Here is a 24,910-nt window from a genome sequence, read left to right on the forward strand (position 1 = left end):
TGTTATTTCCATCCCATTTGATATTTTTCATTACAGAAAAAAGTTAAGTGACAGGAAGGGGTTTTTAATTATTTTTCTTAGCATACAATTCACCACCATTTAAGAGAGAGAAAGAGTCAGAGTTTGTACTCCCTAGAAGGGAAGCCACTTTAAGACTTAATGGGCTTTCCTTATACGTCTGCTTTTTATTTTTAAACACCACCACCTCTTTGCTGACAAACATTTTCTTGCAAATTATGGCAAGGGAGGAGGGGCATGAGAAAATAAGCTGCGTGAACGCTGGTGATACTCCCTCTGCCAAAATTCCAAGTTGAAATCAAATCCTTCAGTAAAGTTTCTTAGGCATAGGGGGAAAAAAAAGATTTACAACTTCAGCAGAACTGTCATTCTACCAAGAGAAAGGATCAGTCAATCTACTTTACTTTCACCAAAGGATCTGAATCTGGCTGGCTTTGTCATACTTCTTTCTCCTTTATACATGGAGGTAGAGGGAGGGGGGAAGAAAAGCGCACGAGGAGTTAAAAAAATTGATGAAGCCCTGACCCTTTAGTTTCCATTTATAGTCTGGGCCGGAATGCCATCCCCCTGGACTAGCAAACTGTCCAATCCAGCCTCAAGTGTCAAGATGCTGTTAGGCACTAAGTGAACTATATATGCATGCCCTTATACCATTTAATGCTCTGGGTCCACCTTCAAGACACCAGTCTGTGGATCAGGCGAACCACCACTCCTCTTCCAAGAATCAGTTTGACAGGTTCTTTAGGAGGTTCTCCTTCTATTTTTTTTTTAACCCATCCTTTTAAACACAATGGCACCAAAGAAGGACGTGAAGAAACCTGCTGCCGCTGCTGCCCCAGCCCCTGCCCCTGCCCCGGCACCTGCACCTGCACCTGCACCTGCACCTGCCCCACCCAAAGAAGCAAAGATTGACCTCTCTGCCATTAAGGTAATGAAAAGGGTGAACTGTTTGGTCACTGAAACATCTTTCAACAGTAGGGAACACTAGGAACTTTCAGAGGGGCATATTTTTCATTGAGAGGAATGGAGTTACTAAGCAAACTGGTGGATTTGGGTAGAAGAGAATCTTGATTTAAAAAGTAAATAAACTGTAGCATATAATTTCACTAAAATTATTATGAGTATGGCATTATATTTGGAACCTGTATTTGCTCTACTTTTTGTTTCTGTTTCCTTTTTTCCCTAAATTGTCAAAGTGCAAAATGTATAATTTTACAAACATTTAAACCAGTGGTTTCTTTTTTTTTTTTAATAAAATCTCTATGGAAACTGGATCTCTTCCTTAAAGCTACATCAAAAGGAAAGTTTTAGTCCCTACTTGTTTCCAAAAGTTTAAAAACAGCTGATGACCCAGTTGTCCGAGATGTATTTATTTGACATCTGCTTTATTTCATCTGAAAAAGAGATTTTTGCAATTCAATTCCCCCTCCAGCTTTGCTTAATAAAATTTGATACCACACTAAATGACATCCCAGTGCAGACAACTACGCACTCAAGTGTTTCAGTGACTATAACTGTCATCTTGTTTATTTATATATACATTATTTAATTCAAAATGTGAGTTGCTTCTAAATGAAACTAACTCCCCCCAAATATGGTAAAACTTGCTAGTTATACAGCTTTGAGCTTATGTCTTTGACCTCTTGCATACTGATCTTGAACTAAAGAGAATGTGATTGATTTTCATGTCAACACTTTGCTGTGATCAAAGTTCTCCACTGCCAAAAGATTATCCGCTTTTGGAAGAATGACGCCATGGATGTGCCTGTTTCCTCTCGGCAATGTGACCCATCAAATGTGCACCATCTCCTCATTCATTGGGCTCTGATTGGTCTGAATGACAGTTTGAAAATCTTCATCTAGGGAACCCTGCCTTGTATGGAAAACTAGTGGGTGAAAGTGCCTAGGAGGTGATCATTTCACTTAAGCCAATAGTTCTGTGCTTAATAAATCTGAATTTTGCTAACTTAATACTTGCTGACATTTAATATGCTGTTTACTTGCAACAGCCAAGCTAACCTATAAATAAATAATTCATTGACTATTTGAGTATAACTGTAGATTCTTAAAAATATTCCTGACATAAATATTGAATCAGATCACCCTTAGATGTATATGATGATATTAAGTAAATATATTCCAAATTTTTATAGCATTCCAATTAAACATGAAATTTTATGTTTCAGAGTAGAAGTAGATCTTGACAGACATTTTCTCTTGAGTTAGTAGGTAACTGAAGTCATATTTGGAAAATAGTTAGTCGTAGAATCTAATATTGATCAGGAACTATTCTTAATTTATATCCACTTAGGAGACAAAAATGAATGTCATATCTTCCAGTAAATGTTTTTCTGTCTTGAGGACTACATGCATACAGTTCATTATGAGGAAATCAAATTTTTCATCTCCAGCAATACTAGTTAATATATCTTATAGATGCACACTGACTACATTATACAATAAGCATGATTATAGCCACTGCAATAATTCCAATTGCCTCTATTCACTGACTCCCCATTTTACATTAACACTAGGGATATGAATCAGTGTCAAAGCTATTCCTCTTTATATTTACTGTGATTTATAAGACAATATCATCCCTTTGTATCTGGGACTACAAGCATTTGGAAAGGAAAAAAATGTGTCTTCTTAAGGAGAAAAAGAAGTATCCCACTAATGAAAAGAGGCATTAATTTTCTTCCCCAAGGAACAGAGTAAGAATAAGTAAATAAATAAAAATTTAGTTTGGCAGGTAAGAAGTCTCCAAGAAAAGACAAAAAATCACTTTTTAAATCCAAAAAATAAACTGATTCCTTCTTCATAGCAGAGAAGTGATGCTTTTCTGTATCTTGAAAACTGGTTTATCCTTGAATTAATGCTAGTGTGAACTAGTACAGCTAAGCAAAAGAAGGAAATACTCCTAGAGAGTCTCTGTAAAGATGGGATATGCTCCATCTTCACTATTTCATTGTAGAATTAAAGATGTGATGGATGTTGATAAGGGACACAAACCAAGAAAGGAGAAGTTAAATGAATCTAGAAGAAACAGATTATCTTTCATTCAGAGAGCCCATTCCTAATGGAAAGAGAACAAAGAAAAGAAGCATATTTTTGCACAAGAATTTAAATGGCTTTAATGATATGCATTCAACAATATGAAATCAGTGCATATTTATAGATATTACAACATAGCCAAAGAATGTGATGCAACTTGAGAACTTTATAAAATCTAATTTCATCCCAATAGGTAAGAAGACTAATTAAAATGTGCATTAAAACATTTCATATTATGATGCTTTTAATCATGTAATGGTATTTCTAGATATATTACCTCATATAAGTTATAAACGTTTTTCAAGCAGAGAAAATGAACTTTAAAGAAATTAATCGAGCTGTTATATGTGTTCATTAACTTTCTGAAAACTCGATAAAGAACAAAACTTAATTGAATTTTACACTTTCTTTCATAAATCATACAAGATTGGAAATCTAGCTGTTCTTTACACTTTGAGTAGGGCTGACGTTTAAGTGGAACTATTTTAGTGTAATATTATAGTCATTACAATCATAGTATTTAATCCCTCAATACTATCCCAGTTAATATCTATGTTCCATATTATAATATACTATGTTACTAGCCATATATTTGACTCTGCATAAACTCTGAACAATATGAATGAGTTTTATCAATTTTTTAAATGTGTTTTCCAACCTGATTTCCTGCTTTATTGGTTATTTCTTTAGAACATTTCTTTGGTTCTTCTGACATAAAACCTTTTATATTTTCTGAGGGAATGCTTACCTGATGTCCTAGCCCCATGGATTTTCTATGAATATCCTTTTCAAAAACACAAATACTGCTGATATCTGAACATTAAATCTACCGTCCTGGGTGGTTCTAAGCACTCTTTGCTTTCAGAGAGCTGATACTTCCAGCAACAATGCCCAGACTAAAGCCTGACAGAATCGCCAAGTGTGGGAAGTAAAACCCAGCATAAGTTTAGTTTCAAGTACAAACACAAGAATTAACACCTGTTGCCCAAAACTGCAACCAAATGAAATAACAAAAGTAAATAAGTATGAGATAAGCATGTGCCTAGATTTTAAAAGATCTTCAATGTTTAAGCAAATTTTTTGCATGATGCATGCCTTAGCTGATATGTCAGGATTGCTCTGAGGTGATGGGACTTTGAATCATGTCTGTCATTGTGCTGCTTAAATTTTAATTCTCGTTGTATTCACCACTCAATCAGGTCATCCCTGACCAGATACTGCAGGCGACATTACAAAAAGTGGTAACGGTACAGAATGCATTGACAGAAACTCATCAAATAACAAATCTCACAGCAACAACTGACCATATGCTTGGGAAGATTTAAACTTTCAGTTAATAAGGTGGAAGTATAGTATTCCCAATAAATACATCTACTTACTGATGAGTATTCAGTGGAGGCAAATATTATGTATTCATTGAAACACCTGACTTGTCCTTGTCCAGGTATAGGACCTTTTGTGTTAATCTATAAATTATTTTTTCTCATCTCTAACAAAGCTGATACAAACCCAGTCCTACTTAGAAGGATTGTTGGAAAAATCAAATGAGGTCATGGCTCATGAAAGGCTTTGAAAATTATAAAGTTTTTTGTAATATAATAATCAATATTTATTATGAATTTACTCTGTGCCTTATTATCTTATTTAATCCACAAAACATTACACTAAGGTTGTTTTTAGCCTCATTTTGCAAGAAAAGAAGCTGAGCCTAAATGAGGTTCAATGTCAGGCCCATGATCAAATAACAAGTATGTGACAGAGCTAGGATATAACCTAGCAGGCCAAATGCAGAGTCAGTTGTGTTAACCATATCCTAAACTACCTCCTGTTTATAAAAGGGAAGTTGCTGTTTCCAAGAATGTGAAAAGGAACCTGTTTTGCTCTTAAGGATATGAGGTTAAGAGTGGTCAATATAAGGGTGATTCTCACATTGCCCTTCACAGCCCTTCGGTAGCCAGAAGAGGAGGTGAGAGGCACACATCAGAGCTAGTTCATCAAGACTTTTGACCTTGGCAGTTCATTACTGTTTTGTTTTCCTCAGCTTCCCCCTATCTTAGCACCTGTTGCTGACAGGTTGGGTGTTCTCATTTACAGACGGAAGGTGAGATATTAAGAAACTAGAAAGACCCCCAGTCACTTTGCTCCAGCTTCCTGTAAAAAGTTGTAAATGGAATATGGATGTTAAAAATGCTATTATGAGAGTAGATTGGTAGTTGCTAGGGTTGGGTGGGGATGGGAAAAAAGAGTGAAGGTGAACGGAGGGTACAAACTTGCAGTTATAAGATTAATAAGTTCTGGGATCTAAAATACAACATAGTGACTATAGTTAACAGTACCATATTGTATACTTGAAAGTTGCTAAGAGAATAAATTTTAAAAGTTTTCACCACAAAAAAATATATATATATAACTGTGTAGTATGATGGCTATGTTAACCAACTAACCTTATTGTGGTAATCATTTCACATATCAAAATATCATGTGTTAAATCATCATGTTGTACACCTTAAACTTATACAATATTATATGTAAATTATATCTCAATAAAGCTTGAAAAAAACTATACCAAAGTATTTTTTAATATTGTTAAATGTAGTTAAACTTATTGTATTTTAAAATAATTTTGCTTTTGTTTAATTAAACATACACATATTTCAAACATGACCTCCAAATTTTTCCATCAGGTTAATATTCTAAGAATGGGATGGGTTTCTATTTTGTTTACAAATAAGTAGCATGATTTAAACTGGAAATCTCAACAAATATTCTTTGGAGTCATATATAGAAATATAATGCCACGTGTATAATGATTAAATCTTAACTAATCTGAGGAAAAGAAATAGGAATAGAAGACATAGTCAATTTCTAATTAGAAGTGAAGACATAAGTCTTCACTTCTAATTAGAAGTGAAGAGATATGTCTAAATAAGTGAAGACATAAGTTGTTTCTAAGTTTTCTTTATATAATTTTAAGAGTTTATCTTCTTTTACTCTGGCCTTTTAATACAGACTAATTTTTAATACAACTAAAATGTCAACCAATTGCGATATTCATCCATTTGTGGCATGATTATAACCTCAGAAGCAAACCAAAATTTATGTGAGATTATCACTAGGTATCAGTAACAAGTTTCCACTTTGAAACATCTACTCTGTAAAAGAACAGGTGGAGTGGAGTGGGAAGATATTAAAGGGCATTCTGTAACTCTGTCTAAAATTATATTTTAAGTAATATGTAACTGGATAATGTCTGCAATGTAAAAGGCAGTTTGGAAAGGAATAGGTATGTTCACCAATTAATAGTGAATAGCACTTTTAATTTTAAAGATAATGAAATTTGTGCAAGACAAGGAGACCACAAAGTGACAGTGCCAAATTTAGCCTCTCGACATTTTAGTGCTGAAATGAACCCCCTGGCAAGTTGTCTTTAGAAGCCTTTCCATAATTACCCGGCATTAAGCACCATCTGACTCATGGAAACTGTGGAAAGGATTATATTTAGTCTGCTGATACTACACTTTCTTCTGCTTCTCTTCATACTGGAATAGTTTTTTTATGAAAATAAGATTTTCCGTAGTTTGTTTCTGCATCAACTTCTACGGTTTGTTTCTCCCCGCAAATCAGAACCTGGAGGGCAAAAATTGCAATATACTAGTAGTAATGGCTTCAGTTATACTGGCTAAAATGTAAATTATATGGATGATAAATCTTTGTTATTCTGATCATAAATTAATAATAGTGAGTTGAAGCCAGAGCAGAAAATTTTTCCTAAAGATAAAACCACATCTTATTCAACTTTATCTTCTTCCTTCCACTGTGGCAAGTGAGGTTCTTTGTACCTAGTAAGTACCCAATGATATACCATCTCCTGATATAAGTGAGCTAGAAAATACTCATCTGAACACAGTGTTATGAAATTTTATTTTGCTTAACTCCTCTTTATCTAAACTACTTCAAAATAATATCATTTACCAAATTTTTAGGCAAATTGCCCTTTTCCATTAAAAAAAAAAGTGAGCTGCTGTAGATACTACTGACAAAAGGATGGAAAACTCACAACATTATAGAACCATAAGCAACCATAGAAATCATGCAGTTTAATATTTCATATTTGAGAAAGCTATAACCCAGATAAAAGAAGTTATTTAATCAAAAGACACATGATTTGTTACAGGAGAGCCAGAACAAAATTCAGAATACCTCAATCCCCATCTAAGTCTCTTTCCACCATATCAAAGACCTGAAATCTCCAAAATAGTAATATCAATATTCATATATCCCTGTTGTCACTAACAGAACTTCTACTCCAGATATGGAGGAAAAAGCAGATACTTATAATTTCTTAAAGCACATACACAAGGCATTTTTCAAAGCATTTTTCACAAATGCTTTTATTTTAAAAATAAAAAGAGGAAGGAAAGAACATAAACACAACTTGGATTTTTAAATTAAATTGCATACAAACAAATGCACAAAGTAGAGCAGGTGCAACTCTCACGGAAAAGCTGATGAGAAATCCAAAGTAGTATAGACTTAGGTCACATTTTTACATTTTTATTAAAATTCACTTAAACCTCTTTGTTAATTCCTGTGGGTCTAAATTGTATTATTTTAATAATTCAGCCTTTGCTCTAATGTGACTGAATTCAGTTGACTAGTCTAGGCAGGCATCCTAACCACAGAATTACTCATTTCCTCTTCTATTCAGATCAGTTTATCCAATATAACCATCTATTCTCTCTTATATTAGACAACCTGGGCTGCTACTGTATTCTCATTGATCTTAATTTCTCCTTTTTATACCATATTAGAGTCACCAGCCTAAATATAACCTTGTTGAAATAAAAAACTGCAATAAAAGTATCTATTTCCTTTAAATTAAGTGAATTGTTCTGAAGCACAAAACTCTCAGAGTTCCAAAATAGTACTTCTGCTAGCCTTTTACAATGATTCCTCATAACTCTAAGACTGAAGTGAAAATTATTAAGTTTTTGTTAGGGTTTGCATACATCCAGGTCTTTGTTCTCCCTGCCAGGCATTAAATCAAAGAACATGCAGCAATGTTTTCTTGACTGAAAACTGGCCCTGGTTAGATTAAGGTCTTTACTTAGCCTCACCAGTCATTAGCCCTATTGTAATATCTAGCAGTGATGATGAAGTTCTTTAAAGACTGTAGTCTATGGTCCTTCCTAGGGCATTAGCCCTCAGTATTCAACATCACATATCTTCCAGATCGTCTTTAATTATAGCTCTTCTTGTTATACTAAAGCTTAAGATACATCAATTCCAGAGCCTGTTTGATTAAATGCATTTTAATATTTTTCTATAAATCAATTCCTTCTATATACCAGAAATTTTATCTTGTCTTTAATCAGTTAACGAAACCTCATGATTACTATTAGAAAAGTACTTCACAAAGTGAAAAATAATCTGAAAACATTGCAATAAAAATCTTTTTTAGTACCAGTACCTTGCTGACTACTACTTACCTACATTCAATACTAAATAGTACATAAATCGTAAAAATGTGGAAGGTAGTTATTTTACCAACACTCTAAGATAAGTATTTAGGCTAAAATGGAAACACCCTTTAAAAAAACAAATTGGGGGTTGGCAAATTAGAAGTCCTGATCATAACATTTATATAAAATCTAAGGAAAGATTCTGGAAATATAAAGGCATATACATCAATAACTTAAAATGAGCATGCCTACTATATGCATGGCAGTTCTAGGTGCTAGAGATACAGCACCAAAGGAGAATGTGTGCCCCTACTCTAGAATGTAAGCTCTTTGAAGGAACTGACAAGGTCCGTTCTCTCAAGGAAGATAATATCCTATGGACCTAGAGTTTGTCATACAGAGTGAAGTAAGTCAGAAAGAGAAAAACAAATACCGTATGCTAACACATATATATGGAATCTAAAAAAAAAAAAAAGAAGAAACTGGTTTCTGAAGAACCTAGGGGCAGGACTGGAATAAAGACGCAGAAGTGGAGAATGGACTTGAGGACACAGGGAGGGGGAAGGGTAAGCTGGGACGAAGTGAGAGAGTGGCATGGACATATATACACTACCAAATGTAAAACAGATAGCTAGTGGGAAGCAGCCTCATGGCACAGGGAGATCAGCTTGGTGCTTTGTGACCACCTAGAGGGGTGGGATAGGCAAGGTGGGAGGGAGACGAAAGAGGGAGGAGATATGGGGATATATGTATATGTATAGCTGATTCACTTTGTTATACAGCAGAAACTAACACACCATTGTAAAGCAATTATACTCCAATAAAGATGTTAAATAAATAAATAAATTTAAAAAAAATAAATAATAAATCTTCAGAAAAAAATTAAATAAAAATAAAAAATTTTTTAAAAGATAATATCCTAGAGGAGAAGACTTGTTTGAAGGAGGAACTTACTATACATCTGTTCTAAAGATTTTAATTTAATTAAAATTCTGCTGAACATATAATATAGGCAAGGTATTTTATAGAGTTATGGGGGATACAATCTAAGTATAAGGCAAGGGTAGCCTTCCAGGAGGGAGAGGCTCACACTTGGGTTCACATCATGGACCAAGGGAAATGGTCTCCAGTAACAGCCTGTGCTTCCCAAAAGTTTACAGTCAGGAAGGTTAAAACATATTTCAGTGGCAGAAAGGATAGCTCCTAGTATCCTAGGAGCTAGGCAAATAGTAAAGGTTCTTTCAAGGGCTTTGAAGGATAGTTAATTTCTAAGAAGCAGAAATGACAGGAGAACATTCCAGATAGAAGAGACTTAAAATTTAATTTTCAAAACAAACCAAATGATGATATAGCAAACTGAGTCCAAAATCAGCTGACATTTTGTATTCATATCACGCCTTTCTTCAAAGGGTTGATTACTTCATCATTATAACACCCAGGAAGAGATACAAGAGAATGTTTTGGCCATTTGTAAAAGTGTACCAGAGAATAAATAGCATCTCCCACTTATTCTATGGGCACAATATCTAGGTCTTCTTACTTTTAAACTATAGTTTATTGTCTAGACTAGACTAAACTGTAGCCTTCTCTACCATTGTCAATAGCTTGCTTAAATGTTTACTTTGATCCTCAGTAAGCACAAAAAAATCTACACTCTCATTCTCTATGTGATAAAGATACAGGTAAAAACTAGAGTGAAATAGTTTAACTGCCTCCATTATATTTTAATAAATAATAAACCTTTACATAATAGGCAAGTGCTTATGAATAGCTTATTTATAACGTAAATACAGCTATTAAAATGACTTTCCAGTTTACTTGACAGATTTGACACAAATTGATTGTATTTTATATGTATTCAAGGACACATTTTTCTATCTGAAAAAAATGAAAATGAGCATTATGTAGGTTATATGATGGGATGGGCATTATGTAAGACAACTTTGATGAGTTTGTTTTGTATTATCTATAGTTATTAATTCTACCAAAGATATATGCTAGTGCTCAATACTTATCATAGGGCAATTCAAATTTAATGACACAATACCTAAATACAAGAGTAAAACACAAAGAAACATGGTCTGCTCTAATGGCTTTAATTTTTGCATCAGAAATCATGAGACTCCAAATTACACAACTATCAAAGGTGACAAATTTCTACCTTTGTCCCTCCCTCTCATTTTCCCCTAATGAGTCAAAGGATTTAAATTTTTTCTATTAACTTCCATTTCCCAACAACCTCTCAAAATGTCAATCTATTCATGAAGATATGTCTACCTGGCTACTAATATTTTTTTTTTTTTTTTTTTTTTTTTGCGGTATACGGGCCTCTCACTGTTGTGGCCTCTCCCGTTGCGGAGCACAGGCTCCGGACGCGCAGGCTCAGCGGCCATGGCTCACGGGCCCAGCCGCTCCGCGGCATGTGGGATCTTCCTGGACCGGGGCACGAACCCGTGTCCCCTGCATCGGCAGGCGGACTCTCAACCACTGCGCCACCAGGGAAGCCCCAACTACTAATATTTTTTAAGTTATATTTTCAATTCTAATTTTGGGACTCAGACTCCATGAGATCTTTTTCACTACTTACAAACTTCGGACAAAAAATGATACGCGTTTAAATGCTGATTTCTTTCCAAATGGCATGGGGAAAAGCTGCAAAGTATACATCTGCCTAGCAGAGGGAGATTATGCTTTTTGTGACCATTCCGTTAAAAATAGTTGCTGAAACAGTACTTAAATTAGAATTTAACTCTAACATTCTTTATGCCTTTGAGCTGCTTTAAATATGTATAAAACTGATAAACATGTCTGAACTTTAGTTCTGACTAGACTGGTCTCTTCTCAGTACCATTCTAGGAAGGGAGTTGTCCCCTATTTTCAGGTAAGCTGTCATAAAAACTTACTACCAGCCAATGCCATGGATACCTTTAAAATTCTAAAGTACAACTTTGCATTTCACAACACCTGCTTTTTATTCTTTTGGTTCTCAGTCTGGTGACTGAGTCATAAAATGTTTGACATGGCAGAACGGGAATCAGCACATTCTGGTAAGAACATAAGCAACATTTTTAAATTTTAAAAGAACATGTACAGAATGAGAGAAAAAGAACACAAAATGGTCCATCAGCTTTCCCTCCTAGAAGAACCTCATAAATTCAAAAAATATGACTAGTCAGCCACCATAAAGATAACAGGTAGGAAAGCAAATACCCAGCCCTAATGTAAGAAAACTGAGGGAGAGTGCTGAAAATGGAGATTAAAACCATTCCTGGCTTAGATAAACTCTATACTCCTGAAAATACAATGTACAAAGAGTGGTCTTTAATTGGAGATTTCACAAACTGACCAGATTTTCACTTGGGTAGACCCAAGAAACACACAAAATGTATGCACCCCTTTCAAGTCCTCTGAACTTTACCACAAGGGACAGAGCTGCAGAGAGTGTTTCTTCTATAGCAGTTGCCATTTGAAACCCCAAACCAGTCCCATCCAGAAAGTTCCATTTATACCAAAACTGCTGACTTGAAGCTTGCAAAGTCCATAATTCACCAAGAGAAGGGATCAGCTGTAGCCTTTAGAGAAATTCTAAGCTCCTCTGCCACTGAACAAATAGGAAGCTTCTTAAAGGAAGATGCTCAAGAAAACATCTCAGGGATAAAGACCATAAAAGTACTGATAGGCATTGGTCTCACCATGGCTGTCCACTCTTAGGTTCTGATTTCCTAAAAATAGACCTCAGGGTACAGATCCCTCTTTCCCTTTGCCCTAAGAAAGCTAAAAAACTCTCCAAGGGGAGTGGCTACTTCTCTCTGAAACCTGATGCTAGCTGTGAGGTCACAGCTTCTCCAGAAATAAAAGGCAGCCTCGGCAAGGGAGGCCCCCACTCAGGGATTGGAGCAGCCCTCAACTCACTCTTCAGCTTCGCCGCTGTCTGCAGCCCAGAAGCTCCATCATGGTGGGTCCTGTGAGAAAACTACTTGTAATTTATAGACAGATATAGACAGTAGATAGGAATAAAATTGAGGAGAGAACATATTCAGTATGTGTGTAGAATCTACTTTTGGTTTTTATTAAAGTGGGTTGAGGACAGGAGAGATTAATTCAAGGTATTATGCCAACTGGAAAAATATGTCTTACTCCCAAAAACAGTACTTTATGCTTCACCAACTTTCTATATCACATAAGTTTTATTATATCTAAATTTAGGGGAAAACCTCCAACTATAGCAAAATACTATACCTTAAAAAAAAATCCAATGATGCTGATAACTAAAATTAAATAAACTACTTTCCATGCATTGGGTAAAAATATACTGGTTAAATAGAAGAAAGACTTCAAATGACCTTTTTAATGCAGTGTGTCTGTATTAGACGTATGTTAAATACACCATAGGTTATTATATTATTCCAGAAAGAATCTGATTTAGCATTTGTTAAATCATTGATTCATGGATTAAGATATAGAAAGATGTTCCCTAACTATCTTTTGCAACAGCTTTTTATTTTTCCTAGATTCAAAAGTATCCTAAGGCAACCTTTTTATTCTATGACACCTACATAGCTTCCTAAAAATCTCAGAGCAGAGAGCACTCTCTTCTGTCAACGCATTTGAAAGAGTACTAGTTGTTTCTTTCTTTCTTCCTCTCTCTCGCCATTGCAGTCCTTCAGTGCTGACCAGATTGCTGGTAAGTGAATTGAGCTTCTCTATTCCAGAGGTAGGCAGAGCGCTTCTTAGCCTCTGAAATACCACTCATCTGCAAGACATGTTACTGCATGGCTCAACCTCTTAGTATCCAAGCCATGCCTGAACTCTGAAAAGTAGGCATACATTTTCAGCTTACTTTGAAGATTACTCAGGGAATGAGCTTGGATACATTTGAAAATCAGGACATTTTTGTTTGGTTAAAATATTCTTTGTGGTTAATTTCTTTCTAACAGATCGAGTTCTCTAAGCAACAGCAGGATGGTAAGTCTAAACGATATAATATGTGCACACTCATAAAGATGGCATGTGAGAAAACCAACTCTCTTGAGATGAGATTAGCTCTTTCTAATTATCCCCACTGATGTTGTCACTCTAAATATAAATGCTCTCAATCACTCTAAATATAAATTCTCTCAACATGAACCCTTCACGTATAATCAGCAATCAAAAGTTTAGGCAAACAAAAGCTAAATACCACAAAATAATTTCTTGTATTCACTGGTTTCTAAATAGAACCAATTTGATACAGTAGGTAATACCATACATATACCCCCCAAAAATATGTGGATTCTGGATGGCTAATTTGTTAATCAAATCCCTAAAGAATGATTTGGCAGGTCTAAATTATTCAATTTAGAAAACAAAATTGATTCTAAAACTGCCCAATTACCAAATACACATAATTTCAGTGGGCACCATAGTGAGTTGAGAGAAATAGCAGGTGAAGTGGATATAGAAAAAATGTGCATTCAGAGAAAATGAGGGGAAAATTATTTATCAAAAAACTGTGGGAGGAGCCTTAGCCATCTCCTGGTCCATCTTTAGAGATGCAGGACAGGCTCCCAGAGAGGTGTTGAGACTGACTCAAAGATCCAAAGAATTAGTGATAGGGTCAAAATCTAATATTACTTTAAATTAATTAGAAATTTATTTCATAGAAACAGTTTCTAACTAGAAGACTTCAAATTCTGGAGATTCAAAAGAATATGAATAGTTTCCCTAAGACTTCCACTTTTTCTTCTTCAGGTCTTTGGATCCAAGAGATCCTGTGCCCTAAGACTCTTATTGTTTCACTGGAAAGTGTAGGGCAGAATGTCTTATGAAGTGAGTCACATATTTAAATAAACTGAGACAAAAATACATCTATAGAAGGGATGGAAGAAAATTTCAGTTATACAATATTGTATAAATTGGATATTGGTCATAATGATAAGTATGTATATATGTTATGATTTATAATATATAAATAATTGTGATAATACTCATAGGTATATAATTATACTCAGTTCTCTATCTAAAGGATTCAACATTTTTCAGCCTGTTTCAGTGTCTGGAATATCTCATGTTTGGAAATCAGTTAAGAAAAAAAAGGATATTTGCTATTGTACAGACTCATATATATCTACATCATGGTTAATGCCTTCATGCAGACAAATTAGATGACCTGATGACTCAGAACCCATGATCATTTGAAATTATACTACAAAGGACTAATTTTTCTTATTGAAAACAGTTGGTAATTCTACTCTAATTTGTTTGATTTTTAATGTATTTTAACTAATGATGCTGCTACATTATCTGCTACTGTACCCCAGTCCTCTTAAATATCTAATTTATGTGTCATTATGACTGCCAAACTATGGTAGAACCAAGCAATAGAAGACTTAAAAACCCTTTCAGAGACAGAGGACTTGGTGCTGAACATTAACCATATTACTCCATATGTAAAATAGGTTTTAGATATAGAGGTTCAGTAAACATCAGTGTGGTGGACTGGTTTTCTCCTGTGCCAGGAAAACAAATGTAAGCATTTTAAATTAAAAGGAAATATTACATTTTAAGAAATAAATAAAGACATACTTTGTTTGCTTCCTTCTTCAATGATTAGAGTTTTTCTCATGGCTGCTCTACTTGAATGTATCACAAGTTTGGGGAAAAGAAAAAAACACTAGAAAATTATAGCATTCTAAAGGTGTAAGTCCTGTGCTGTCCAGTAGAGTTGCACTAGCCACATGTGGCTATTTAAATTTAACCTGTAATTAAGTAAAAATAAATGCATTTAAAAGTCTACTTTCTCCTTTGCACTAGTCATATTTTAGTGCTCAAAAGCCACAGGTGGAAGGTAACTACTACCCTTTTGGGCAGCCCAGATACAGAACATTTCAATCATCACAAAAAGCCCTAGAACGGTGTTGTTCTAGACTAAGGGCTGGCAAATTTTTTCTTAGAGAGCTAAACAGTAAATATGTTAGGCTTTGTTGGCAGAACAGTCTCTGTAAAAACAACTCAGTTCTGTCACTGAGGTATGAAAACAGCCATAGACAATACATAAATGAATGGGCATGTCTGTATTCCAATAAAACTTTATTTACAAAAACAGGCAGCCAGCCCGTAGGCAGTCATTTGCTAACCCATGTTTTAGACTCTTCAAGAGAATAACTAAGCCTTAAAAATCTGGTGTAGGAAGAGCAATATTTTTCTGGCCTTGGCCTTTAAATCAACAAAAGGGTTCATGTCAGAGAGATTCTATTACAGCTCATAAGACCCTATTTCTACATCAAGATCTGACCAGGGTAATAGTGAGCCCTCTAAGCAATCTGCACGAAAGCCTGGAGCCAGTAATAAGAATAGTTCAGTTTCACATGTCCCATAGGAAGATAAAATATAATATTTGACTAATGACCCCACAGTGCCTGCCGCATGTCTTTTAAGTTGGGGAAATGATCTGTGATGTCAATTTGCATAGAACTTGAGGCGGAAATTTCAGCAAAGAATGATAACATGATCTATAGTTGATTGTTAACATAATGTCTGGTGCAATCTTAGATTAGGGGATGAAGGGATAGTTAAATAGGATGTTTTGCTGAGTAATCTATCTAGATAGCATCTCTTGATCTGAGACCACTAATGGACTAAAAAGAATGTTTTCACCTCTACCAGTTCATTCACAAATGGGTTTTTGAATGTTGTTGGTATTAACTCCAACAAGTTGCCATCGGTACTTTTAGGTTCTCCAGAAAATTTAATTTAGTTAAGTTTTAAAAGTTCAATTAAAGTATCTTTACTTGCCCCTAAATCCATAGTAGCACCTCTTTCTTTTTGGTGTATACTTCTTAATTCCTTGTTAATGTAATCCTGAAAGGCAAAACCAATTCTATCGAAGGAGAATGACAAAATTTAGGGAAAGTAAACAATAGAGTGATTGTGATAAAAATAGACAACACTTTTAAAATATGTGCTTACATACACACATGAATACAAGTAAAACTAGGGAAATCTGAGTAAAATAGGTGGAGTCTATCAATGTGACTATTCTGGTTGTGATAGTGTACTATAATTCTGTAAAATGGTACTATTGGGGGAACTAGACAGAGTATTTAAGAGATCTCTGCATTTTTTCTTAAAATTGCATGTGAATCTATACTTATCTCCATAAAATTTTAATTTAAAACGTGTACTTACATTCTAAAGCTAATACAGCAACATGTTATCATACGTTATTATATGAAAAAAGAGTAAAGTTTAAAGTGATCACCATAGCAATAGATTCAAACAAATAAGTCTTCAGAATCAGTTACACTAGGAGCCTATTAGAGTCATACATTGAAGTGGTTAAATGACACTATAGAACTTAGAAATTGGCCTCATCTACCTTTTTTCCTGAAAAATGAAGTTACTCCTGAAGAAAACTAGTTAAGAGAAGAGCCTAGGAAATTTGTACCTCAAGAGCAGGTTTTTCTGTATAAGTTAAGAAGTTTGGTTTAACCTCACATGACACAACCCCGATTGAAAAATTTGTTTTCTTGAAATTTTATTAACATTGTTAATTATATAAGGGATTTTATGAGGAATTCTTAAGATTTCTCAAGGCCTCAGAATTTCTTAACCCAGCCCTGTGTCCAAGGCAGATGAAGGAGATATGAATAAATATGACTAGCAGTTTCAATTTCCATATCTGATGAATAAGAACATATGACTTGAAACTGGAAATCCTGCTTTAAAATAGACCCCAAAAGAAATGTCCAAAGGGAGTTGTCAGTTGAGCTTAGAAAAGGGAGAGCCCAAAGATAAAAACTTAAGTGACTGGCAAAAGCTGTAGAGGAGAGTTTGAACTGGATCCCTGATGAAGTTTGGATTAATTTATCGGTCTGAAGTATTAAAAAAGCATCCTAATGTTTCTTGCTTCTTTCAGAATTCAAGGAGGCATTTCTCCTATATGACAGAACAGGTGATAACAAGATCACCTTAAGCCAGGTTGGTGATGTCCTTCGGGCTCTGGGCACAAATCCCACCAATGCAGAGGTCAAGGCGGTTCTGGGAAACCCCAGCAATGAAGGTAAACACATGTTTTTCCAAGAAGTTGGGATGTGTGTGTGTGTGTGTGTGTGTGTGTGTGTGTGTGTGTGAGCGAGAGAGATTTATAGAGAAATAAGTTCCACAGAATAGGGTTTAATTTACTTTTTATGGTAAGTGTGCCCCTTGGCCATCTAGAGTCTTAGTTTTTATCCTCATAAAATAAGTTAACCTTCCTTTAGAATTTGTAAGCATGATATAATTTCATGTTAATGAAAGGAAATGATATCTAATGCTGACATCATCATCATCACCATGTTATCTAAACATACCCTACAGTACTTCCCTGGTGGTCCAGTGGTTAAGACTGCACGTTTCCAATGCAGGGGACATGGGTTCGGTCCCTGGTCGGGGAACTAAGATCCCATATGCCTGCCGCGGGATGTGGCCAAAAAAAAAAAAACCATCTTAAAGGAAACTCAGCTTTCTAATTTAAGAACACACAGATGACACCTTAATAAAACTATTTTCTGTTTCCAAGAACTGTAAAAAGACTTAAAAACCTAAGCCAAAATCTGCATTCAGTCCCCCAAGGTAAATCCTAAGGCAAAAGTCAGTGATCTGATACGTAAGAGGCAAAATTGAAGAAGCCATTGCTGGACACAGTAATCCAGTCATTAGTCTGGAACAAGGAAATTTTTTCCAATCCCATGATTCATGGCAAGTATAATAGTCTATTGAAAACTACCACTCTGAACAAAAAAAAAAGAAGACAAAACTGAAGTTTTTTCAAGTAGATATTTGGGCTATTTATCCTTGCCTTAAGGAAAATAAGGAGGGGAAGGCAAATAATCTTTTTTTTTTTTCAGAAAAGACCATTTTCCTTTATTACAAAAGAAAAAAAATTTGATTTCAAAAAACCTACCTCTAAATCAGTCTGCAGGAATTTTCCTCAAACTTCATTTTCTTCAAAGGAAAATGTCCAAGTAAATCATGCAAAAAGTAGCTGGGAGCATGAGATAAAGGAAGAGCATAATAAGCCAAATTCATCTTTAAATGCCATTTTCTAACTTATCAAACATTAATCTTTAATGGAATTATTAGGTAAATGTTCATTTATTCAGCATTCAAATTTAATCTTCTTAATATTACTCAATGTACTAGATTTCTACACTATAAGGAAAGACTGCTGAATGGGAATTTTGACTTTAGGGGTCCATAACTTTATCCATTTGTACACATCTGGATAGTCTGTTTTATACTTTTGCTGTGAATACTGTTTATCTTGTCAGAAGATACTAAAAAAATTCTTATCTCCAGGCCTCTAAAACCGCAGAGAAATCAGAAGATCGCAAAGTATTTAACACACACACTCTCCTCACAGGCTTCTTTTCTGAATTACTTAAAATTTAAAGAAATTGAAGGCTCTACAAAAGCTCAGACAAAAGTGGAATATATATTAAAGTTCAGTTAGGTTTTGCTACATTTATATGTTAATGGATTTGTTATCAGTATATTTCTATATTGCTTCCCTAGTGTTTATAGAAAATATTAAATTGACAATACTAATAAAATCAGTAGCTAACACTGATTAAGCACTCAGTTTGTCCCAGATATTGTAATAGACTTTGCATGTATTACCTCATTTAATGCTCACACTACCACTACAAGGTATCTCTTTTGAGAGATGACAAAGTTGAGGCACAAAGAGGTTAAGGAACTTGCCCATGGGGCTTCCCTGGTGGTGCAGTGGTTAAGAATCCTCCTGCCAATGCAGGGGACATGGGTTCAAGTCCTGGTCCAGGAAGATCCCACATGCTGTGGAGCAACTAAGCCAGTGCGCCACAGCTTAAGCCTGCGCTCTAGAGCCCGTGAGCCACAAATGCTGAGCCCCCGTGATGCAACTACTGAAGCCCCCATGCCTAGAGCCCGTGCTCTGCAAAAAGAGAAGCCACCAGGATGAGAAGCCCACATACCGCACGAAGAGTAGCCCCCGCTCACCGCAACTAGAGAAAGCCCATACACAGCAACCGAAGACCCAAGGCAGCCAAAAATAAATAAATTAAATAAATTAATTAATAAATAGCTCACTAAAAAAAAAGAAACTTGCCCATGATCACACAGTTGTAAATGGTGGGCTGAGGATTAAAGCTTAAGCACTACGACTCCAGAGCTCATGCTATTATCTATTACAAACATTTTGTCATCAGTCATTTACCAACTGAAATTTAAGCTGTATGAAGATTTTTCAGATGATCTAGAATGAACTCTCAAGCTTAATCTGTGACTCAGAGATGGCATTTAATGATAGATAATAACTCTCCAAATTGCAATTTCTTCCAGAGATGAATGCCAAGAAAATTGAGTTTGAACAATTTCTGCCCATGATGCAATCTATTTCCAACAACAAGGACCAGGGCACCTATGAAGACTTTGTTGAGGGTCTGCGTGTCTTTGACAAGGAAGGCAATGGCACCGTTATGGGTGCTGAACTTCGTCATGTACTAGCTACACTAGGTAAGAAATATTCATTTCAGTGGACTTAATAGGACAGAATATATAGGAAAGAGCATGAATTAGGGCAATCATGTTATAACCAAAATAAGTAGGGGGAAAGACTACAAACAGAAAATGAAAAAGAATAGTCAAAAGTTAATGACCATATCAATTAACCTCAATGTCAATGAGTTTATTTGGGGGAAATGATAACTTAAATTATTGGTAATGAATAAGTAATGTGCAGCATTGTAGTTCTTACAGGATAGAGTTTGGATGATCAGGTATATAGTGTGCATTTAAGTCATTTATTCAAAAACAATTTATTGATAACCTTCTGTCTAGAGAACAGGAAGGGCTTAGTTTCTATGCTCCGAGAGGTTATAGTCTCCAGGAGTCCAAAACTGATCACTTACAGTGGAATGTTGAAAATATTCTCTGGTTTTCTTTTTGAAGAAAGAGTTTTGTTTCATCAGGTGAAAAGATGAAAGAGGAAGAAGTGGAAGCCCTGATGGCAGGTCAAGAAGACTCCAATGGCTGCATCAACTATGAAGGTACAATCTCACATGCTCTGGTGGTTACAGCAACTCTGAACTGATTGGGTTGACGATGGACAACTTTTGAGCTTAAAACAACTTATCTTCTCTACCTTTCTTATTCAATAAGAGAACATACAAATGTTACTTATTATCAATCAGTTATATAATAACTCTAAAAAGATATCTTGTAAGGACCTGACTATATACATAAGATTTACTCCAGTGGGTTTTAACATTCCTGTGCATTATTATACAGGTTAAAATGTGTTTTCACTTTTATCTTTTCTTGTTAGATCTTCACAACACCTCTGTAAGATGGGGTTTGTGTCAGAATAAATTTTAATATTAAATACTAATATCCTTTAATATTACAGTTGGAGAGATCTCAAAATCCTTTACAGCAAGCAGTTATGAAAATGAGGAATCCGAAGGCCAAAGATATTTAGCTATTTAGTGAAGGTCACATCATTAATGGCAAAGCTGGTGCTAAAATTTATATCTCCTTTTCTAGTGTTCTTGCTTAAATGAAATTTCTCATAGTGGCCAATTCTCTACTTCCTGCCACCAACTTTTTTTAACATCTTTATTGGAGTATAATTGCTTTACAATGATGTGTTATTTTCTGCTTTATAACAAAGTGAATCAGCTATACATATACATATATCCTCATATCTCCTCCCTCTTGTGTCTCCCTCTCTCCCTCCCTATCCCACCCCTCTAGGTGGTCACTAAGCACTGAGCTGATCTCCCTGTGCTATGCAGCTGCTTCCCACTAGCTATCTATTTTACATTTGGTAGTGTATATATGTCCATGCCATTCTCTCACTTTGTCCCAGCTTACCGTTCCCACTCCCCATGTCCTCAAGTTCATTCTCTATGTCTGCGTCTTTAATCCTGTCCTGCCCCTAGGTTCTTCAGAACCTTTTTTTTTTTAGATTCCATATATATGTGTTAGCATATGGTATTTGTTTTTCTCTATCTGATTTACTTCACTCTGTATGACAGACTCTAAGTCCATCCATCTCACTACAAATACCTCAATTTCGCTTCTTTTTATGGCTGAGTAATATTCCATTGTATATATGTGCCACATCTTCTTTATGCGTTCATCTGTTGATGTACACTTAGGTTGCTTCCATGTCCTGGTTATTGTAAATAGAGCTGCAATGAACATTGTGGTACATGTCTTTCTGCCATCAATTTATAGCAGCTTCACCCAGAGGGTCTGAAAAGCAACACACCACACAAAATAAAGATGCAAGATAAAGTTGCATGATATAGGGCTTCCCTGGTGGCGCAGCAGTTGAGAGTCCGCCTGCCGATGCAGGGGACACGGGTTCGTGCCCCGGTCTGGGAGGATCCCACATGCCGCGGAGCGGCTGGACCTGTGAGCCATGGCCGCTGGGCCTGCGCATCCGGAGCCTGTGCTCCGCGATGGGAGAGGCCACAGCAGTGAGAGGCCCGCATACCGCAAAAAAAAAAAAAAAAAAAAAAAAAAGTTGCATGATATATCTTGTAAATTTAAAATTTTGCAACAAAATTGAAAAACGTATCCATCCCCCCAAAAAACTAATCTAACCACATCTCAATAAAGCTATGTTGACAGCTTTGATATAAATATGGACTTATAAAGTCTAACAACTTGGAAAAAAGTTAGACAAGAAAAGCAGAGGGGCGGGAAGAGAAGTGGAAAGGAGAGAAAAAAAGAGAACAGGAGAAAAGAAAAAACTAAGCCAAGCATATCTTCACTGACAATCTTGGTTAAGCTTTACTTTTTTCCTATAAACTATGTTTTACATTCAGGTACTGCCATAAGTACATTAGATAAAAGAAGAATCATTCAATAAATATTGTTTGGACAAGGGTGTAGTCATTTAGGAAATAAAGGCAGATCTCGATCTCCTACTAGGATAAATTTCACATGAGTCAAACATTTGAATGTAAAAGCTAAAAGTATAAAACCCATGGAAAATTATTTATAACTTTTGGAATGGGAAGGCATTTCCAACACTGATACAAAACCCAGAAGGTATTACAAATTTCAATAAATTCAACCACATTATTTTTTTTATCTAAGTGGCAAGCCACCAGAAACAAAGTCAAAAGACAAATAGCAAACCAGAAAAAAAAATCTGCAATCAACATCAGAAAGTTCATTTGCCTAATTTTAAAAAAAGTTACAAATTAATAAAAAGACCACAACCCAATAGAAAAATTAACAAGTACATGAACAGACAATTCATAGGAAAGGAAATAAAAATATATATGAATATAATATGCTGAACTTCACTAATAGTAAAAGAAATGCAGATTAACACTACACTTAGATATACTGATTGCCAAAATTAAAAGTTTAACCACACTTTAGGTTGAGGACAGTGTATGGAAACAGGTGATCTCATGCATTCTTGTTGGGAATATAAATCATTAAAATCCCTATGTGGTGATGTGGTATTAATTATTAATTCCAGCAAATCTACTTCAAGGGATGTAGTCTTTACACATACTTGCACTCAAGTGAAATGAGTGATATATGGTTATTCATATTCATTATTCATTACTGTGTTGCTCACGATAGCCAAATATTTGAACAACTTAATGTCCATCAATGTACGATGTATCGAATAGATTTTGGTACATCTTCACAGTGAAATTCCCTACAGACCTAAAAAAAGAACAAGGACACCCTTGTTTATGATTATGGTAATATTTCTAAGATACATTATGAAGTGAGAAAAGCAAGTGCAAAAGGGTTTGTAGAAAATGCCACCATTTGTGTAAAAAAGATTTTTACAAACATATATTTGTATTTTCTTATACATGCATAATAGCTCTACCAACTTAGCTATAAAGAGAGGAACTAGATAGCTGGGAGACAGTGGTGAAGAACATTTTTTTTTTATAAACTCTTTCATACTTTCAAGAAAAAATTTTAACCATGTGAACATAACACGTAATCAGAAAGCTAAACTTACAAAATCGGGGAAAAGCCATAAATCCAGTATTAAGAACAGTAAGCTATACAGAGTTTAAATAAACTCTAGAGTTATAACTAGGAATAATTAGAATTGAGTTAACTTACTATACTGCTCTCTTATTAAATTTGACTGTGTTCTAACTCTAAACTGTATTATCCCTACAGCTTTTGTCAAGCACATCATGTCTGTCTAAATGGAGCTCTCAAGGTATCTATCTGTTTCCTCTTTAATATATAAGGGTTTCTCAATATTGTACTGTTTTAATGTAACAGCCTCACTTATATGCTGTGGATATAATTAGTATTGCTTCTTAATGAAGTTATTTATATTAACCAGAACACATTAATATAATTAATATTATATTAATATTAACAAGTTATTTATATTAACCCATCTCCTTGATATGGGTTATTTAGAAATACAGCATTTTTGTAAAAGTGTACAAGCAAAAACTTCTGAGGTTTTTGCTTTCATGTATAGATCCTATCTTTGTCTGTACTATAATTAAGCAGTGGAGATTCAACAAACCAGAGAATAACTGATTAATTTAGTTGGAACATAACAATAATAAAAGCATTAGCCTATATTCTTTGAAAAATTGAAGTAGTTTTTAACAATTACTGCTCTAGAAAACCATATTATCACAGTCCAAAGTGCAGCACTTGAAACCAGGTTCTTGCAGCAAGGAAATGCCTTACTTTGGAAGTGATGGTTCATTTTGTGCTTTTTCTTCTATTTCACTTTACACTATTTCCTTCCCCATTTCCTTTCTGAAAAGATGCAATCAATATCTAACTCTTTTTCCTTTTTCCTTTACAGATCAAGCATTGTTTATGAAGACTGGCTGGGACCTTATTCTAAGAACACCCATGACTAACTGTCCAAATATGTTTACCATTGTTCAGAAAAACAAAACAATTTGGATCATTTTAGACTGAAGGACTCCCTGAATTTTTATACACCTTACATTTCTCTCTGAATTATATTCATATCACACAAACCAAGTGTCTGCTGCTCTAGAAAAGAAGGATAAAATACTGACAATCTCAAATCCAAGCACTGCTCTTTATTTTCTACCATGGGTCAAAAAACATCCTTAAAATAATAAATCAATAAATAATTTTGGTCAGTCTGGAATGTTCAAGTCGCACTGTTTTTATCTTCTTGCTTAGAGAAACTTATTTTTAAAACCCCAATTCTTTTGTTAATGTACAGAATATTGATGAATTATAAAATTTTAAGAGAATAAATAATTATAGTCTACACAACAATAACTGAATAATAATGATAATCATATATCATTGAAAATGCAAAATAGAAAACTGAGGAAATTCAGATAGAATCAGAGATGGTTTAATATAAGCTA

General features: G+C 34.9%; 1 protein-coding gene across 3 annotated transcripts; it reads left to right on the forward strand.

Moving 5' to 3' along the window:
- The first annotated feature begins 516 nt into the window (after window positions 1–516).
- On the forward strand, window positions 517–24,688 carry MYL1 (myosin light chain 1). 3 transcript variants are annotated; one of them, XM_029225270.1, is made up of 8 exons: window positions 12,416–12,489; window positions 13,194–13,218; window positions 13,472–13,499; window positions 17,431–17,574; window positions 19,875–20,048; window positions 20,504–20,581; window positions 23,709–23,751; window positions 24,364–24,688. In XM_029225270.1, exons 5-7 carry the CDS (start codon window positions 19,877–19,879, stop codon window positions 23,735–23,737), a joined length of 279 nt encoding a protein of 92 aa, XP_029081103.1. In that variant the 5' UTR covers window positions 12,416–12,489; window positions 13,194–13,218; window positions 13,472–13,499; window positions 17,431–17,574; window positions 19,875–19,876; the 3' UTR covers window positions 23,738–23,751; window positions 24,364–24,688. The 3 variants fall into 3 exon arrangements, with proteins under 3 accessions (XP_029081101.1, XP_029081102.1, XP_029081103.1); XM_029225268.1 differs by lacking the exons at window positions 12,416–12,489; window positions 13,194–13,218 and adding an exon at window positions 517–946; XM_029225269.1 differs by lacking the exon at window positions 13,472–13,499 and having other exon boundaries at window positions 12,401–12,489.
- The last annotated feature ends 222 nt before the right edge of the window (window positions 24,689–24,910 follow it).

Source organism: Monodon monoceros, unplaced genomic scaffold (genome assembly GCF_005190385.1).
Source record: "Monodon monoceros isolate NGI ecotype Baffin Bay Population unplaced genomic scaffold, NGI_Narwhal_1 Super_Scaffold_16, whole genome shotgun sequence".
NCBI lineage: Eukaryota > Metazoa > Chordata > Mammalia > Artiodactyla > Monodontidae > Monodon > Monodon monoceros.

Coding starts and splice junctions, on each gene's coding strand:
- MYL1 (XM_029225268.1), top strand. CDS start 809: ATGGCACCAAAGAAGGACGTGAAGAAACCTGCTGCCGCTGCTGCCCCA. Junction 947..13,471: donor TTGACCTCTCTGCCATTAAG/GTAATGAAAAGG, acceptor TCTTTCTAACAG/ATCGAGTTCTCTAAGCAACA. Junction 13,500..17,430: donor CTCTAAGCAACAGCAGGATG/GTAAGTCTAAAC, acceptor TGCTTCTTTCAG/AATTCAAGGAGGCATTTCTC.